Consider the following 20,113-nt stretch of genomic DNA (forward strand, 5'->3'; position numbering starts at 1 on the left):
TCTTATCGACTTATTGATAATGTGATTACAGTACATTGATAACAATTTTTCACGATTTCACGATAATAGATTTTACTTTTATTATCTATTAATAATTAATAATATAATAATATAACATTATGAACTATTGCCTTTTCACAGTATTTCGTGCAATACTGTGCTTTATGATTTTTTGTTGGCACAGGTGTGCGTGTTAGTGAACCTGTGATGTAAATGTAAATAATAAAATGCCTCTTTTCCGAGGTAAACTACTCGATAAAATATGTTCACTATAAAAGTCTCCATATTTTCCACCAGTGTCTCAAAATTATGGCTGAAGACGAAGATTTTCCTGGCCGTCTGTTACACCAGGTATGCTGATATAAACGATTTGCTAGCTTGGCTGTCGGTACCTACCTCCAATTTTATTTTTTGAGCATATTTTAAATTGTGTAGGTTGCATTATGGGACAATGTAGACTTTTTGACAGACCTCCTCAAAGACGACGAGCATAAAAAGTTTATAAACAGCCGTGATTCATGGGGACGCACTGCCCTTCATGCAGCATGTTCAAACGAAGGTTCTGGTTGTCTGGAAATATTACTCAATGCTGGAGGTAATATTTCAAAATTTGTTCACTGCTAGTTTCTTGAAAATAATTTGAAAATGAAAAATAATTTCATATTTTTTTGATTTTAGCTCTTGTTGATACACCATGTGGTCCACGTGGAGAGTCCAGGGTTTGTAATAATTATTATATTGTCTTTACCAAATACATTTTAAAGTACTATAACATCCATTAAAATGTTATGTAATGTATAAATAGATCACTTATAATGTAAATAAAGACATAACATTTTTTTTATCAAGCCAATGTCTTAAATTAATATGTACTTAGCTATGTTTTATTTAAACTGAATATTTTTTCTTCATTATTACAGACAGCATTACACATAAGTGCACACATTGGATGTCCAAAAAATATCCAAACACTTTTAAATCACAATGCGAATATAATATTACAAGACTCTAATGGATTTACAGCACTTGATATAGCTCTTAGTGCAGAAAATACGGTTTGCAGCAAATTACTGAAAGATGCTTCAGGTGAAATTAATATTTTTTATAATTGGAATAATGTCTTCTACCAATATCTTAAAGATGGCCTACTAATGGTATTATGTCTTATGACATAATTTTCTCAAATTTAATAGTTAAGTTAATAACCTAGTTTCATTTCTTTATTCTTCATTTCATGGAGCTCTTAAAACTAACTAACCTTACTTTATATCTTTCCCTCATAAGGTAAGTCATAATATTTCTTAACTGGTAAAACCAACTAATACATAATATACTACAATAAAAGAATACTCTTAGTAAAGAGCAAATTATTACCTTCTTAAAAGTTAAAAATATGATTCTAATATTCTCTAAAAGAACCTCAAAATATTCTCTTAATTATCCTCAAACTAATTGGTAAAATATACTGAAATTATCCTCTTTTTTTACTTCAAATAATTTAAAAATGTGTATACAAGTTACAATAAAAACATATTATGTATAATATATAGTATAAGTGAACATTAAACTTTATAAATGTTTATTTTTACAGTACCAACCATTAAGTGCACACTATATAATAATACGCTTAAACTTGAAAATAATTGTTGCATACCTTTTCTTTGGTAAATAATTTAAATTCAGTGACACTTACAACAATCAAACAAATTTAAAAAATTTAATTCAATTATAATTCTTTAATTTTTTATTTTTAAATCAAAAACTTTTTTTTTGTATGACGAAATATTTAAACTCGAGAAATGAACAAATATGACTTTTTATTAACACATAATACAATATATTTCAAAATATGAAATATAGGCTGAATAATCTTTATAATATGCTGTAATACGCGAAATAAATTTTTTTCTACAAATCTATTCTGAATATGTTGACCAGATTATCTACCCGGCCAGTTAAGCTGCATAAAGCTAAAAATCTATATGTTAAAACCTAAAAATCCGTTCCTTTAATAATTATTGGTTTGAAAAAACCAAAAATAGAACTTTTACTCAATTACAGTATTATGCATGAAGTATAAATTATCATTGACACAAGATCTCCTTATTTCTCATAATTTATTTTAGTTTGACTACAATGATTACCTCTGGTGAACCTATAAGAATCGGTACCTCAAATGTAGATAGCATGAAGTATAAACACTATGTTATAATTATATTTTAGGTCTACGAGGATTTAAACTGGTTTTTGGAAACTTTTAATTTATTTATACCTACTACCTACAATTAGTTATTAATTTTTTTATTAGTAACACAAAATGTTGAATGTTTTACCAATATTTGCCAAATACATAACATATAAAACTATATAATAATTACCATACTGTAATATTAATCATATATTATTGTAATTTACTTGTAGGCTAATTAAGACCTATGAAATAGTATAAATAAGTTTAAGGTATAAATAGCTTATAATTAGTCTAAATATTTTGAATATTTTATCGTCTATTGAAAATAATAATTTATGCTATGGTGAAAAGTTCCAAGGCCTTAATATTAGTATTCTATGAGTTACAACAAAATAACTAAAACTTTTATTTTTATTTGAATTTTTAATGAAATTAAAAAAATTTAATTATTTCCCCTTGTGGCTTCTTACGAAATCCAATTTTGGAAAATATCTAAAAACTCAAATATAAAAATGATACAATTCTTTCTTTCAATGTCGCTCAAAACACTAGCTAATGCTCCAATGTTTGTTATGTTTGTAATCAAACCCTCCACAATGATCATCCCTGATCAAGTATCTATGGTTATTCGTTTTCAAATTGCAACCTAATAAAAAAATCATTTCATGAAAAATTGTTATCTAACGAGTGAATATGCTACTATAAAAATTAGAACTTGCATGATTTTTTGTTAAAAGAAGACAAACTTAACAGAATTTCGTATTACATTTTCAAATCTTAGATATAAAAATAAACATTTTACGAATTTCTGAATTGTTGTGGTTTTGGGCGCCCATAAACAGCTATTGTGATTTTATGTTCATTTTTTTTTTTTAATTTAACTATCACAGGTAATTATTTTTTGAGTATTACTAAATACAAAATCGATTTTGTCAAAAATTAATTTGCCTAAGAATTCCCATTTTTCATTAATTTTTTTCGCCGACTTTTTTGAAAACTTCAACTGTAATATATAGATTATAGATTCTTACTGGATTCATTTTTCCACTAGAAAAGTTACTGAAGTTGAAAATCGACTTCTCATCGTACACACAGACAAATAAAAAAAATAAAAATAATAAAAAATACACTTATGAAAAAATAGTGCATTATATTGATCAATCCGCTCAAAATCTAAAGTATATGAAATTAAAAAATATAAATATTTTATTAATAATAAAATTATTAATTTAAAAATGTTTATGAAACTGGTTGTCTATATTACTATATTATTTTTTAATAGCTGTAAAATCTTTTGATAAATCTTGTACAGTTGTACCTATTAAATTGTCAAACATTAACTATGTATCAATATTTAAATATAATAGGTAAATTATGCAAAAAGTCTACAATTTCAAACAGAGCTAAAATATTATGAAAATAATGTCTTGTCTAGAAAACGGTATTGCATATATATTTGGTGGAATTTTCAAGTATTTACGATTATTAATTTTTGAATTACAACAAAAATCCAAATCAATTTTATCAGTAACTGGTGTTGCGTAAATATTACTTATTCAATTAATAAACTAATAACGTAAAAAATAAACTTATAACGTAGCCCGCTACACGATATTTTCCACTTCGAAGAAAATAATGAATCATAAATAGTATATTATATTTTTTTATATACCTAGTGGGAATTATGTAATTTTTACATTTTATTCGTTTCTATGATGATAATCAAAACATTATTCAAAATCGGTTAGAAAATAAAAATATCTGTATCCATCCCAAAAACATGTGTTAAAAAAAATGTTAAGTTGAATCACGAGGAGTGAGAACTGTTCATTTATAATTAAAGCTCGGAAGTAATAGGAGCTAACAGAAGGCAAAATATGCCTGAAAAATTGTGAAATACGCAAAAATGTATTTATAGTTCATTATTCAAAAACATATAATGTCGTTATTCGTTACCTATTTAGAGAAACAATTTTTTTTGTTTTTTAGAAAATATTAGATATGCATGATATGCCTATGAAAATCAAGACATGTGCACTTTTATTCTTAAAATTGACGAAACGTGCAAAATATTATTTTCATTTTTTTTAACCGAACATATGTATAGCTCGAATTTCTAGCTTGGTCTGCTATAAATCTAGATCGTACAGAACAATGTGCAACGCCTATAACATCCGATCCCTATTTATTTTACACCTATTTCGTGTTTAATCAATTGAAAATAATGCAATTATCACAAAAGTATTATTACGTATTTACGTAGATTTCGAATGTATAATGTATATTTTCTTAATTTTATGTAACTCGCGTGGAGTTTAGTAGCCTTAAAAGCTACCATAAATAACATTTTACCTACTCTTGATTATTATTGTTATGTAATTCAATCAATGTCAAAAGTTAAAACTAAAACCGTATCGGAATTATTTCTCAAGCAGAAAATTGCATTACAATGGTTGTTGGTTGCCCGTGAAAGAAATGTCAAAATATGGTTTTTTCATTCGATCAAACAAATTTCAAAAGTCACCTACAAGTCTTACACGTTCGTAATACTTCTTGTACATAACAAATTATTGTTATATCTATTTATGTCAAGTTTAAATATACTTAAAAGTTATAACACATTTTAAATTATAAAATTATGAATTCTGTGTTTTACACTTTTACGTATCACCACGTGGAACAATAGACTTCTTACTTTCCTACCTACTTTTTGACAAAATCGTATGAAAAATGATTTTAAAATGTAATTATGTATACACAAACGTCACAAACTATATCGTAGTGAGCGAGTGTGTGATTGTTGAAATGTGTAATAAATAATAACTGTATAAGTAATTTCGTTTTTACTGCAATAGTAGGTATAATAATTGGAGTTTCCTTTTTGATTCGTTGTACAAGGCCCCCTCTGTCCACGCTGTATCAGTCACGGCGCGTTTGTACAACGCCGTGGAAATTTCTATTTATTATTATAATATTGTTTCCCTTTGACACAGTTATAAACATTACTACAATAGTACAATAATAATATAATATAATATCTTATACCTGTGTTATTATCGTTCGTCGCCAAACTAGAATATTACGTATTTGCAATGATACGAAAATGTTTAGTTGGTTGATCCCGAGTGGTCCATTTATAAACAAGTGTTTAAGAACAGAAACTGGTATAGACGCTTGTGCTTATTTTATTAACGAAACCCATCAATATGGTAAGTTTTTATGTAGTATTATTATTTATACAGACACGTGTGGATTTTAAATAATATATATATAAAACAATATTTGAATATTAATTGAATTACCCCCACAACCTCCTTAGATATTATTTATTCTTGTAAATTGTTAAGTTGTATCGAAATGAATCTCTCACTTTGTCACAAATTCAGGTTTTTACGTTACCTTAGGTATGTGTAAGTTTTTTTATTTGCATTGTGTATTTATTAAAGATTCTTGGGAAGAGTCACAGAGTACGATTCATATGGCTTTGCGAGAAGCGATCTGCAGAGGTGATATTAGTACGACCAAAACAATTCTGTCAGAACTTGGATCTAAAGAAGAATTTATTGTTAACATGGCGCCTAATGGTACCACTACATTGTTGTACTGGTATTTATTTAAAATGCTTATAATTTTTATTATTATTATTATGATTATTATATTTTTAATATTATTATTATTATTATTAGTGCTTGTGAAGTGGGTAAAAAAGACTTAGTTAAATTGTTACTAGACCATAAAGCTGATGGTAGAATACATCCAATCACTCGATATTCTCCTCTTTACATTGTTGCTTTCAAAGGAAAAAAAGATGTTTTTGAACTCCTTCTCAAGGTACAATTCAAAAACTTAAATATTTAGTTTTAATCTAATCTATTCAGTGGTATTTCAGAAATTCCCTGATCTCATTCGACAAACTACTGTAGAAAAATGGTTGCCAATCCATGCGGCATGTATAAATGGAAATATTCAAGTCTTAGAGCTTCTACTAAAATATCCTTATCCTCCTAATGTGTTGATAAAATTAAGGTATTTATAAAACTAATAATTATAACGTTTTGAATGAGATATATGATTCTAAAAAAATTAAATTGCAGAAAAGATAATTGGGAATTTGACGTCCCATTTGACATAAACACTAAAGATGTCAATGGTCAGACAGTGTTGTACTTGGCTTGTCTCTTGGGAAACTCAAAAATTGTTGACATACTGTTGAAATACCAAGTAAAAGCTATAAAGGTATAAATTAAATATATGGCATATATAAGTATTAATGAAGTATATTTTATAATATATTTAAACCCGTGTTTCAGATTTGTGGTGCTGATGGAATTTCTGCAAAAGATGATAATAATGACATGTCAAAACGTAGTCGTATTTCTGAAGGTATACAATCAATAGTTTCTCGTCTTAGAGGAAGTATGACAAAAGAAATTGATTTGAATGAGAAAAACTTTAGACCCGTAGAAGTAAATGTGTATTGTAATGAAGAAGCTCCAGAAACAGCTCTTCATGCTGCTGTACGAAACGGATATAAAGATGTGGTTATTGCATTACTTGAAAATGGTGCCGATCCTAATTTACTAACTTTACAACCAACTGCTGATTACAAAGTAAGTTTTCATCTAGTGAAATAGTTTGATTATTTACTGATTTAATTTTAACAGCAAAAAGATGATGATGTCCGAGAAGCTGGCACTTCTCCATTGACTCTAGCATGTAGTAAGGGAGATACAGCTATTGTTGAATTGCTGTTAAAACATGGTGCTAGAGATGACGATTGTAAAGCTCTTGCAGCTGCAATGATAACTAAAAACCAACATTTAATTACAACATTGCTCGGAACTAAAGCTTTTGCCGATCCCGAACACAAGATTAATAAAAAGGCAATGACGGATAATATTGCATCACAATTTGGCGGTTTATCAAGCTTAACATATAGTAACATATTTCCTAGTACTCCAGTTATGATAAATTGGCACAGTCAGAGATGTAAACTTGAATCCATAAAATCCCAATGGCTGGTGAGAATATTGTTTTACTTAATATGATGGGAAAATGTTAGAAAACGAATGAATTATTATTTATTTTTTAGATTGATGGCGCCCTTCATATCAATCCAAGACTGAAAATGAATCCCCGAAGTAAAGAAATTGTTTTGTTTGCCATAACTAGATTAGATATATCAAATAATTCACTTACCCAAGTGCCGGCAATCATTTTTCAATTGCAAAGTCTCCGCTATTTAAATTTGGCTCAAAACAAAATTGAAAAATTACCCGATCCAAAAGATTCACATCAAGTAACCTCCCCTACAAGCAAGAAAATGTCCAAACTATACAAATCTATCTATACAGCCAATGTTCTAGAAGAACTTTACTTGCAAGTATGTTATGACAAAAATATACATTTACCTATTTATAAATTGCTTAAACATTTTACAACTAACAGGATAATCGTCTTGATAAAATTCCTGAAGAACTATTCAGATTACCTTCATTAACTACACTTGACTTATCCAACAACAAACTTCATTCTGTACCTTTTCAAATGTGGCGAGCTCCTAAGCTCAAAGATTTGAATATGGCATTTAATTTGATAAAAGAACTTCCATATGCCCAATCAGAAGATGAAGCCAGAAGTTTGCGAGAAAAATCTGTTGGACGAATTCCTATATTAGACAAGGCTTATGAAGTTAAAGAAATTGATGTCAATGATATTGATGAGTATGCTAGTTAAACATTTTTTAATTTGTTTTATTTTACTATAAATAATTGTTTTAGAAGTATTTCATTAGTTCATCATAACGTTTGGAATCGCACTATTGAAATAATGGAACAAATCGTAAGAGTTGATGATACATCAGAAGTTAAATCTAACAGCTCACAATTATCATCATTGAACTTATCACACAATAGATTTAGCTCGATACCTCCTGTTCTATCATGTTTAGCTGTAAATCTAACACGACTGAACATATCGTATAATTGGTAATATGTGTTCCAACTTTAGATTTACAATTATATTTTATATTAAATTTTATGACTTGCATTATTTTTTTTTAGTTTAAGGACAATGAGCTATATAACATCATATCCTAGTTCACTCAAGCAATTAGACCTAAGCCACAATAAAATATGTGTTTGGCCTAGTTTACCCCAAATTAATCTAGAAGAGGCTACACCTGATCAAGAAAATCTATTGTGTTATCGATTGGAAACTGGACAAGTCCCAAAATCAACTGTACCTTCAAAAATACGAACTAGTATGTTTAAAAATAAATTAATGTTAAATATTAATAAATGTATTATTATTTATTTCTTCAATATTAAAAGGTAGAAGAATGTCATTGCGAGCGAACATTTTAAATCGTGTATGTTCACACCGGCGCCATTTAAGGCTTGAAAATTTAAGAACTTTAATGTTAGCCGATAACTGTATGAACAGAATACAATTGTCAACCGATGATGATGGATTTTCGGCTGTTTCAAACGATTCAGCTGATGAGTTGGATGACTGGGTATTCATAATAGTATATATATATTGTCAACATAATATTAAGTATTACTTTATGTACATTGCTATAGGAAACTGGAGGTACAGTCTTGGGACATTCAAAATCAAAATTAATTTTTCCCAACTTGAGCATGTTGGATTTAAGTAATAATCAATTAAAAGAAATTCCTTATAATATAAATGAACTCATTAACTTGTCTGTTTTAAACATAAGTGGAAATAAAGGTAAGAATTATAATTTTATAATCAAATGTTTATATTTTACATTGATTTTACTTTCCCAGATGTAACAGAACTACCTCCACAAATGGGTCTGTTGTCACGGTTATGGAATTTAAATACCAGAGGTTGTAGCCTTCAGGAACCACTCAAATCCATGATTGACTCAAATAAGTATAAAACAATGGATGTTATCGGTTATTTGAAGTCTGTTCTTGAAGACGCTAAACCATATGCTCGCATGAAGTTAATGATTGTTGGTGTACAAGGAATTGGTAAAACATCATTATTGGACCAACTCAGGCAAGAAGGCACTGGCAGTTATAAAAAAAAACCTGTGGACGTAAGGAATAAATATATTTTCTATTAATATTAGGCTAATAGCACTTTGGTTTTTAGCATTGGGCAAAACGTATGGGAAATAAAAATATTAATCAAAAGACCAACAAAGGAACAAATATTTCAACAGTTGGTGTTGATATTGGTGATTGGGTGTATGAAAAGAAAATCAGAGGCAATTCTCAATATGGCCCAGTAATGTTTAGAACTTGGGACTTTGGTGGACAAAATGAGTACTATGCCACACATCAATACTTTTTATCAAAAAGAAGCTTGTACATTGTGGTTTGGAAAATCACTGATGGTCATCGAGGAATTGCAGAAATTTTACAATGGCTTGTCAACATTCAGGTAATTTAAATAAATAATCATTTAAAAATTAAAACTTTTGTAATTTTGTTTGCAGGCTCGTGCTCCAAATTCACCAGTTATAATTATTGGTACACACTATGATGTCATAAATACTATGTCTCCTGAATATCATTCAGAACAATTACAACAACTAATTAGAGATCGATTTATCAATATAGTGGATGCAGAAAAATATGGTTTACCTAGAGTATTGGATACAATTGAAGTCAGTTGCAAAACAAAGCATAACATTAAACTTTTGTGTAATATTATTTACGATACAGTGTTCAGTCTTAGACCTCCTGGTAAATACATTTTATATATGAATATAATAGAGGTGTGTAACATATTTAAGTTTTGAAATATCAAACTATACTTAGGCTTGAATATATAGACCCAATAGTTTGAAATTGATATAAACTTAATTAAAATAATTCATTTTATTAAAAAAAATAATAATAATTGTAACTAAAATACAATATACATCTTGTGTTTCTAATACACAAAAGTTGATGACCGCTGCTCTACCCTATACTTTACTATTAGTTAAATTTTTTTTCTTTGTTTTAGGAAGCAAAGAACTTTTATTGGAACAAAGAGTTCCAGCAACATATTTAGCATTAGAAGACATTGTGAGCCATATTGGATCTGAAAGACGACAAGCTGGCATGGATCCCGTTTTAAACTTGGATCAATTCCGAACTGCAGTTAACGCGGAAATGTTATGCAGGTACCAAAAATCATTTCGAGATATGGCAGAACTTAACCAAGCAATTTTGTTCTTACATGAAAATGGTTTGTAGAATAATATTTGTTTTCAGTCATGAAGTTAAAATATTTATTTACCATTCAATTTTTTGATTTTTATTAGGTGTACTGTTACATTATGATGATGCAACATTAAAAGATCTATACTTTTTAGATCCACAGTGGTTATGCGACATGTTAGCACATGTGGTAACAATTAGAGAAATCAATCCTTTTGCTCGATCAGGTGTAATGAAATTAGATGATTTACAAATTGTGTTAAAGTCATCTACATGTACAAGAGAATATATTGTTAATTTGCTCAATAAATTTGAAGTAGCGCTAACTTGGGACAGTAGATCTCTATTAATACCATCCCTCTTACCATCCGAAGAAGATATGTATGCTCAAAGAGCACAACCTGTATCTATCAAAGTTCCTATGAAATCAAAAATTCATAAATTACGAACTAAAATTTCAAGTCAACCGCTGTTAGATTTAATTGATATTGGAGAAAATATAACAAGTCGGTCGGATCCAGAAGTATCGGTTCGCCGTTTATTACTCATGTCGTATTTTCCATCAGGCTTTTGGTCTCGGCTAATAACTCGCATTCTTGGGGATGATACAATTATCCATGTAATCAGACAGTTTTTTATGCCATCAGAAGTAAATGGTGATGATTTTATGTGTTCTGATTTTCAAACTCACTTTGATTGGATATTATGGCAAACTGGAATCGAATTAAAATTTGCTAATAAAATTACATTGTTTCGTATGAAAGAAGTATTACACCGAAACTTTCCTATAAATTATAGACATCTAAGATTTCAACTTTACCAAGAAAACTCTTGGTATGATGTACCAATAAAAACTTCTTCTATTCTTGAAACTTACTTACCCTTAGATACAGTAATTATAAAGAGACCTATAAAAAATAAAGACGAAGAAGACATAGGTTTCAGAGCTATTGTATTAGATCCATCTCCTGTACAAGCAGCAAAATTATTGGCCTTAGTAGTGGATCATATAGATGTACTACTAGAAGACTGGTATCCAACATTAGGTACCCGATTTGTCCACACATCTGAAGGAAAATGTTTAGTAACTAGACTTGTTCCGTGTCCAAGATGTTTAGCTGGAAGTGTTGAAGCTGATAGTATTTCAATTGATATAAAAGATGATGATAGTACCAGTAAAATAGATCATATTTCTAAAGAGTTTTTAAAGAGAGATTCAGACACTAAAAACATTGTGCGAAAATCACAAGAAAGTTACAATGGTTCTGACGGGGGTGACAGTGGTTTTGGGCATGATATTAGTCCACAATCAAGTAGAAAAGTATCTGTTGAAGGTCATCCCTTAGCACCTGGTGATCAAGTTGAAGGTGGTATACATTACGGATGGATAGTGGAAGATTGTATTCTAGCTGCATCATCTGTGGATAAACTCTGTGTTATATGTCCCAAGCATGGAGATTTATCTTTGGCACAGGTTGCTCCTGATACTGTATGTTTTTCTATTTATATTAAAAAAAAAAAATTATAAATATTTTTTGAATTGTTTAGGTATTTTTGGATTTGGGCGAAGAATTAGTCATAAATGATCAAGATATTATACGAGGTAAACTATTAGGCCGTGGTGCATTTGGTTTTGTTTTTAAAGGCGTGTGTAAAGGAAAAAAACCTGGTAATAGCATACAAATTGCTATTAAAATGCTCCAACCTGTACCACCAGGACCTAATGCTAGTCAATCTGCTGTTATAGCCTATAAAGTAAGTAGATGTTAGAACATTCGAGAAAATACAATTTTGATCATGTTTTGACTTCTTTCTTTAGGGAGCCCAAGCAAAATGGGACCGTGACCCTCTACAATATACATGTAAATCTTATTGTAGTGCTAGACAAGAACTAAATATAATGTTGAATCTGAAACATCCAAATATTGTTCCATTAATTGGCGTTTGTACAAAACCACTAGCACTTATTCTCGATCTTGCTCCAATGGGAGCATTGGATCAGATTTTAAGGAACTATCGAAGATCTGGTTCAAAATTTGACCCTCATATTTTGCAACAAATTGTTTTTCAAACTGCAAAAGCATTAGAATATTTACATCAGCAACGAATCATATACAGAGATTTAAAAAGTGAAAATGTTCTTGTTTGGTCTATCCCAGTGCCACTTCAAGATCCTTATGCAGTTAACACTCATGTTAAAATGGCAGATTACGGTTGGTATATTTGAATTTTATTAATACCTACTCTTAAATCATATCTATAAATTATGATTAATTTAATGATATGTTAAACTAATTTCCACAACTTGCTAACAGGAATTAGTCGTTTATCTCTACCATCTGGCACCAAAGGTTTTGGTGGTACAGAAGGATTTATGGCTCCTGAAATAATAAAATACAATGGAGAAGAAGAGTATACTGAAAAAGTAGATTGTTTTTCATTTGGTATGTTTATTTATGAACTGGTTACAATGCATCAACCATTTGAAAATCATGAATCTGTAAAAGAAAGTATATTAGAAGGACATCGGCCAGCATTGACTTATAGAGTAAGAAAAATAATGTTTAAAAATATTATTTTGTCACTTTCTATATAAAAAATATTAATTTTCACGGTTCCTCAGGAAACAGCTTATCCGAGTTATTTGCTTGATTTAATGGCGGTATGCTGGTCTCAAAGTCCAAAAGAACGTCCTTCAGCCAGCCAAATTGTTTCTATAGTGTCAGCTCCCGAATTTACTCATTTATACGATGTAGTTTCACTGAGTCATTCAGCTGATGTAATTTCTTGTTCTCGAATACCATTGCCACTTAGTATGTATAATATATTTTATTTTTCTCGTAGCTGAATTATTATATACCTAATATTAAAACTTATATTTCACCTAATATAACAAAAAAAATAATTATGAGAAATATTTATTGACAAAAATAATTTTCAAAAACTAATTGTTTAAAGAAAAGAGTCGGCCTATAATAACGTATTTGAAAAAAATTATGAAGGTTCATATCTTGTAGTTTTGAAGTAAATTTTTTTTATTCATGTTTTGTAGGCGAAGATAACGAAAATAGCGGTGATGAAATATGGTTACCTTGTTCTAATGGAAAACTTGATAGATTGGCATTTAGCATCACAAATTGGTTTCATTATAGAAGTACAAATGTTGCACATAAAATTACAGCTATTTGTGCAGTAGACGATCACAGTGTTTGGTTAGGAGATGCAGAAGGACAAATTCACGCTTACTCGTGGGTGTATTTATATTAACTATAATTTGTTATAACTGATGATACATTTTTTTTAGGAGTAATGATAGCAAGTACATGTTTAGCTACAAACTTACTACAGACGATCAAGAAGTTGGAGTGAAGCGCATAGTAACACTGAAAGATAGGCATAGGGTTGCAGTAGGTTTGGAAAATGGAAGAATATTTCTTGTAAGAAGTGATATGTCACCTCTGGCGCCAACCATGGGAGAAGGAAGTTTTGTAATGAGTGAACTCGGTAGTTCTACCATTCTGTTTGATTTTATAGCTGTTGATAGTAATAAGTATGTTAATAAAATACAATAAATTTGATATTGTTTTATTATCCATGTATAATTGAATTAGGACATGTGAACTATGGTGTGGAGAAGATCAAGGCCGAATATCTGTATACACTATAAAACAAAATGTGGCAATAAATTATGAAGTTCTTAAACATTTTGACTACACAGGCTTGGAGTCACAAGTAATGTCTTTAAGTGCTTCACGTGGTCATAATTTAGTATGGTCTTATGTACATCCAGGTTAGTAGTAATATTGTATTACTAACATATTGTCCGCCCAGTATTAGGATATAAAAGTATTTTTTAGGATGCTGGCAGTCGCACCTTGTTATTATATGCCTTATTACCTATGACCATAGTCATAAACACATTTGTTTGTAAATAGAATATTTTGTCATCGAATTAATAATGAATATTTTTTGATGAGAAAATTAGAAAATTTTTCACCAAATGATGTATTAGTTACCTTAAATAGATTAAAAACTATGTACATACTTAAAAATGTATCATATGTCACTATATAATAATGTTTAAAAAATGTATTTATTCTAAGTACAAGACGTTGAAAATATGTATTGCAATCAAAGTGTTAATATTGTTTTGAGTTATATGTTTCACAATTACATTTCAATTGTACAGGTTGTATTGTTTATCAATGGGATGTAGTCACCAGAAAAATAATGAACAAGTTAGATTGTTCAAAGTTGATACCATGTTCAGAAAGTCTAAAATCTATTAGTATAGAAGAACGGTTAAGTCCAGGAAAATGTCAGGTACTGTGTATAGTATATACATATTAATTTAAAGTTGGACTAACTCTGTAATAATATAACTTTGACGTTTCAGATCACCTGTATTTGTGCAGTTGGCGATGAATTGTATTTAGGCACTGCTTGGGGCTGCATTGTAGTGGTTGAACAAGATACTGCTAGGCCTATTACTGTATTTAGACCATATGAGCAAGAGGTAACTTGTATGACTGCAGCTTGTGAAGGTAATGCAATTATAAGTATTGGCCATGGATACAGAAGTTTATTGAAAAGGTACTTATCTCACTGTAATGATATGGCCGACGTAACAGGTACAACATTTGCAATTCTTTGGTCAACACGCAATTGGAATGCTTATTAATATATTATTTAAACCCAATAAATTTTTGATTTTTACCTCATTATCCTCAACTTAAGACATCTTATTTCTCTTTAAACACTAAAAAAAAAATTATTTATCAAAACCTACCAAAAGTATAAGTGTACTTAAAACTTGAAATTGTTCATTGACATGCACAAAGAAGTTTGATTAAAGTACTCTATCTATAAAAACATATTTAAACACACTTATTATTAATATTAGTAATGTTATATGTGATATTATATGAGAACACTGCTTTATATTGATTTGTTGTTTCTTTCTGTCATTTCTAGATTAGCATGTTGTTGAAGTTAAAGTATTTTTATCTTCAATTATATGTATAAATTTGTTAACTTTTAATGGCATTAATAGATGTAGAATTAAACAAAGAGTGAGGTTTTAAGTAAATAAAATAACCATATTTAAAATCTTTTGACATAAAATATTTTTTTTTCTATTAATTTATAATATATAATATAAATAATTTTTATTTATCTATAATCAAGTGTGATTAATAAGCTAACAACAAACCAATGTTTAAGCTCTCTTTGTACATTCTGTATAAATACAAAAATGTTATCTCAAAATGAAAATTATTTACTACACATTAACACATTAATATTTTTATATTGGCTACTAAAAGTACATCAGTATAATATGTGACGACCAGTAAAATTGAATTATTCATTAAAAACTTAAAATAATAAATTATGATATAGCAAATAATTTTACTAGAGGGAAAGGGAAATGGTGGCGCTTATTATATGTGTATTGAATGTATGGTTTTTGTTTACCAATGCGACAATGCATCAGTCCAAATACATGTATAATGATAATTTAGCATATGTTTTAATTGTTATTAACGCTATTTATCCACTCATCACAATATGTTAAAATATTTTTTTTTACGTTTTCTAATCATACTCTACATAAATTAGGTTACTCAACTGTGTATGTTGTTTTTCTTTTAAATTTGTTCCATTACTCGTTTAACATTTATATTTGTTCTAAATATACTAATACAAAACTCAATATATACATAATATTATGTTCATTAATTTTTATTGAATAATATAAAAGTGCACTTTAAGGGTATTTGAAATTAAAAGCAATTAAAAATAAAAACCCAATTACCAAGTATTAAGTCTGTGATTCTAAATAATTTAACATCATGATTATTATTATATAAACGAATGGATATGTGATACTTTTTTTTGCATTTATTTTATTTTTATTTATGCTCATAGATCTCGTTCTGTCTTGCTATGTTTAAAATATTGTTTTGTTTGTTTAACTCCTATTAGAACGTTATGTACACTAGTTAAGTTTATTTTTTATTAAACCTACTTTTTTATGTTTATTATTTTAATTTTGACTAATACCCATGTTATATATAAAATTTGTTCAGCTTTTTGCACAATTTATTGTAAAACAATCTATAACAAACAACAAATAAAGACTGGATTGTTATTATTTCAGTATTAATATTCCTCACAACTTTTACATTAATTTTGTATACTTGCATCGTCCTTACAATTAGGTAGGTAGTGTTAATTTTTGTTGAGTACTTCTGCCGCTTTTTGTTTTTTTGAGCAAAGTAATCATACTAAGTTACCTGATAAATATTTTTGTTATTAATTGTGTTGAAATTATTATTGTTTACTTATAATAAAATAATTATTGCGAAAATAAATTGTTTTAATTTATTATAAATCTATATTTCCTTTTTCCAGCAATGTTTTATGAATGGCAAATACTGTAATGATCTAATTCTAATAAATTAAAAATATGTCAAACAATTGACATTGATTTAATTGTGTAAATGTGTGAATTACGTCTACTTACTATTTAGTATTTGTAAGCAAAAATCAATTTTTTTGTTTAAACCGCTTTAGAAAATATTCTACAACATCTAACAATATTTTCCTTTAAGAACCTTTCTAGCCTTGTTTCTTTTAATCTTATATAATTTTGGCCAACTCTAAAAATGAATCCAGGACCACTTGTTTTTGTTATTTGCCTTGTTGGATCCAATCATCATTAGGATGTTAAAATGTAATTCTCATATAAGTAAATAACAAAGTTAGTTTTAATAACAATTAGAAAAAAAATATTCATTAGTATTAATTATAAAGAAGATGAGCAAGCGGGTGACTGTGGGCACTGTGCAGTGATGTCGAGTAGGTTATTGTAATGGATGTGCCAAATTTAAATTGAATGATATAAAATCATTGGATATGAAAAATGGATCTGAATGAAGACAGTCTGTCAACTAAGCAATAAGCATATATTTTTATGATATTCTTATTGTTAAAATTATTCATTTTACTATTAGTAATGCCTACCATGGATTGGATTTCTTTTTTGCTGAAAATATCATTGTGTTCCAATTATATAATGAATAATATTTTTAAACAACAACAAAATAACTGAAATTGTTATTCTCCGTTTAAATATCTATAGTTTCGTCTAAATATGAACTAAAATCTATAATTGTATAACTATGTTTTTATACTTTTTTTGATTTTTTGATTAAATTATGTACTACTTATGAGTAACTTTGATATCACTTTTGAATCGTTGGCTTTAAAAAATAAAAATTTTATAATTTTTGAACGACAAAATAATTTGCGAATTTTTATAATTTTAATGAAGTTAATAAAAATTTTAAAATATTAATGTTCGTAAAAAGCAAATCTTAAAATTAGGAATTTATAATATTAAAATACCTGTCATCTATGGTAATCGCCGATTGTGGACATTCGCCGAAAACGATTAACAATTGTAATAATTTCAATGAGCAAAAAAAAAATATTCGGACAAGTCCATAAGCTGTAGGTTATTTCGTTACTTCGTGTTATTTTCATAAAATATCTAGATGCTTTCAAGTTTAAGTTTGGAATGATATGAAGACGGATGAAGAGTATCTTCACTGCACGTATACATCCTAAATATGACACAGCTAGTGTTTACCGGAACAGTCGATGTTTACACGTAAGTTTGTTTACATATAATTTTGGGGCTTACATTAACTTATTAAATTTAAAATAAATATTTATTAACACGGAAAACCTGCTAACTGGATGACGTAGAAGCATTTGCTTTTACTCCCAAACTCCAAAGGCACAATGTATATAATATGTGAAATGTAAACCTAAGCGATCCAAACATCGTCTTCGTTTCAACTCTCCAAGTTTAATACGTACCTATTTTGCCTATTTAATACGCCGGGATGCCGGGTAACACCTTAGTTTATATAGGTAGGTACATTACACAGTTCAAATTTATTGGTATTTACACCTATTTTTGTACATTTGTTATGCCTACAAATATCAAATTAAAATGTTTACAAAATTGTATATTTTAATTAGAAATTATGATTTTAGTTCCTTATTATGGTGTAGAAACTTACTTAATACACAACTATAAATTGTTATTCGAAAACACAATTGCGTTGTATTCACAATATTATTAACTATAAATAAAATGAAACTAAAAAAAACATACGATTACATACTGAGTATATAAAGTCCATGGATTTATCATGAAATGGATGTCATCTATATTCTATGGGTCAACCTTAAAATGCAATTTTCCTGCGGACGCCTGTGCTCTCCTTACCATTTTTATTTCTTTAACTTAATTCTAGTTGATTTTTTTGTATACATTTTTTAAAATTTGATAACCACCACTCAAAACAATCATTGTTTATTGAACTAATTATAATAAATAATTTTATCAAAAAAAAAAATTCTACTTAAGTTAAATTAAATTTTTATGACCTTATGAAGTTAAGATTTTCAAAATACTTGTCTTGAGCTGTTGACGGACATTTTCAATTTTCAATTTTTTTATCATTCTTATAATTGCCAATTAAATTTTATACGTCGGGTCAAAAAGCTTGAAAATTGAATGCAAGGCTCCTGATATATTATTATAATAGCAGTTGAAACATATTTAAAATACGTCAGGGTTTTAAATATTTACAATATTCGTTGAAAAATATTAGAAACATACATAGGAACAATTTTTTTTAAAGTTCAAATTTTGACAAAATTTAAATCATTCATAATTTACAAATAATTTTATAGCTAAACATTTTTTAAATTTTAAGCTTTTATAGCTAAGGGTTGAACATTTAAAACAAAGTTCCTCGCGAATAGGTTGTTCTGTAACCAACAAATCTAAAAATGAATAAGCATTAAGAATCTCAAAGTAGTCAAAGTAATTATTAACTAGTATAATTATAAATATTATTTACTCATATTTCATATTTTATGAACTATTGTTCAACCATACATAATAACCAACCAATAATCGACTGCATCTTCTACAACTTCTTGATCATTATGATAAAACCAAAGATGTACATTATAATATAATTTTTCATATCAAATGGATCCGTGTTTACGATTTGTTCGTTGAATTAATAAAATGTGATATAACAACGACCAAAAAAGTTAATAATTATAAATTTAAATCATAATAATATAAAAAGTATTATTTTAATTTTTTCAATTTACAACTTGACATCTGTATGGTGCATGATAATATTATAATCGTACTTAATACTTACCTATACTTGCCTGTATAGTTATTAATATGTATGTAGATATTATACCACCGTAGTCGTCGGTTAAGGTTATTGTAGGTAATAAACTAATAAATAAATTTAATTACTAGAGGACAGTAGAGGTTCATTATAAATATTACAGATGGAGATGTAGATATCTGATTATGTTTTTATTTGTATTTAAACTTTTAGGTTTGTAAATATGTAATTCAAAATCGACTGAAGTCGCAACTGGAAACACAATACCTATACCTTATTTTAAATTAAACACTATTTTATTTCTTTTGTAAAATGGTTGTACTTATAAGAGCTTTTGAATATCTTCCTATTTAATTTTTTCGCAACCATAAAAATTTTTTATACATTGAAACAATGGGTAGATGACTGATCATATTTTTTTCATTTATTTTCATCAATATAACTAGAACCGAATTTTTATATAAATTTGTTTAACTTCAACCAGCTTTAAGGAGACATCT

General features: G+C 28.2%; 1 protein-coding gene across 2 annotated transcripts; it reads left to right on the forward strand.

Moving 5' to 3' along the window:
- Positions 1-57: 57 nt before the first annotated feature.
- Positions 58-16,754, forward strand: LOC111034669 (leucine-rich repeat serine/threonine-protein kinase 1). 2 transcript variants are annotated; one of them, XM_022315984.1, is made up of 30 exons: positions 58-351; positions 436-595; positions 679-719; positions 921-1,086; positions 5,638-5,797; positions 5,878-6,022; positions 6,081-6,217; positions 6,286-6,427; positions 6,502-6,801; positions 6,856-7,212; positions 7,284-7,574; positions 7,640-7,914; positions 7,975-8,178; positions 8,254-8,453; positions 8,524-8,708; positions 8,776-8,929; positions 8,989-9,266; positions 9,323-9,613; positions 9,669-9,918; positions 10,184-10,408; positions 10,485-11,869; positions 11,929-12,135; positions 12,200-12,593; positions 12,696-12,928; positions 13,004-13,193; positions 13,433-13,628; positions 13,685-13,930; positions 13,992-14,170; positions 14,570-14,703; positions 14,777-16,754. In XM_022315984.1, exons 1-30 carry the CDS (start codon positions 310-312, stop codon positions 15,059-15,061), a joined length of 7,452 nt encoding a protein of 2,483 aa, XP_022171676.1. In that variant the 5' UTR covers positions 58-309; the 3' UTR covers positions 15,062-16,754. The 2 variants fall into 2 exon arrangements, with proteins under 2 accessions (XP_022171676.1, XP_022171675.1); XM_022315983.1 differs by having other exon boundaries at positions 310-351; positions 7,972-8,178; positions 14,777-15,061.
- The last annotated feature ends 3,359 nt before the right edge of the window (positions 16,755-20,113 follow it).

This window comes from Myzus persicae, unplaced genomic scaffold, assembly GCF_001856785.1.
Source record: "Myzus persicae strain clone G006 unplaced genomic scaffold, MPER_G0061.0, whole genome shotgun sequence".
Taxonomy (NCBI): domain Eukaryota; kingdom Metazoa; phylum Arthropoda; class Insecta; order Hemiptera; family Aphididae; genus Myzus; species Myzus persicae.

Excerpts from the sequence above, each read along its gene's own strand:
- LOC111034669 (XM_022315983.1), top strand. The coding sequence starts at position 310 with ATGGCTGAAGACGAAGATTTTCCTGGCCGTCTGTTACACCAG. Across the intron at positions 6,023-6,080 it reads TTTTTGAACTCCTTCTCAAG|AAATTCCCTGATCTCATTCG; the intron begins GTACAATTCAAA and ends GTGGTATTTCAG. Across the intron at positions 12,594-12,695 it reads TGTTAAAATGGCAGATTACG|GAATTAGTCGTTTATCTCTA; the intron begins GTTGGTATATTT and ends ACTTGCTAACAG.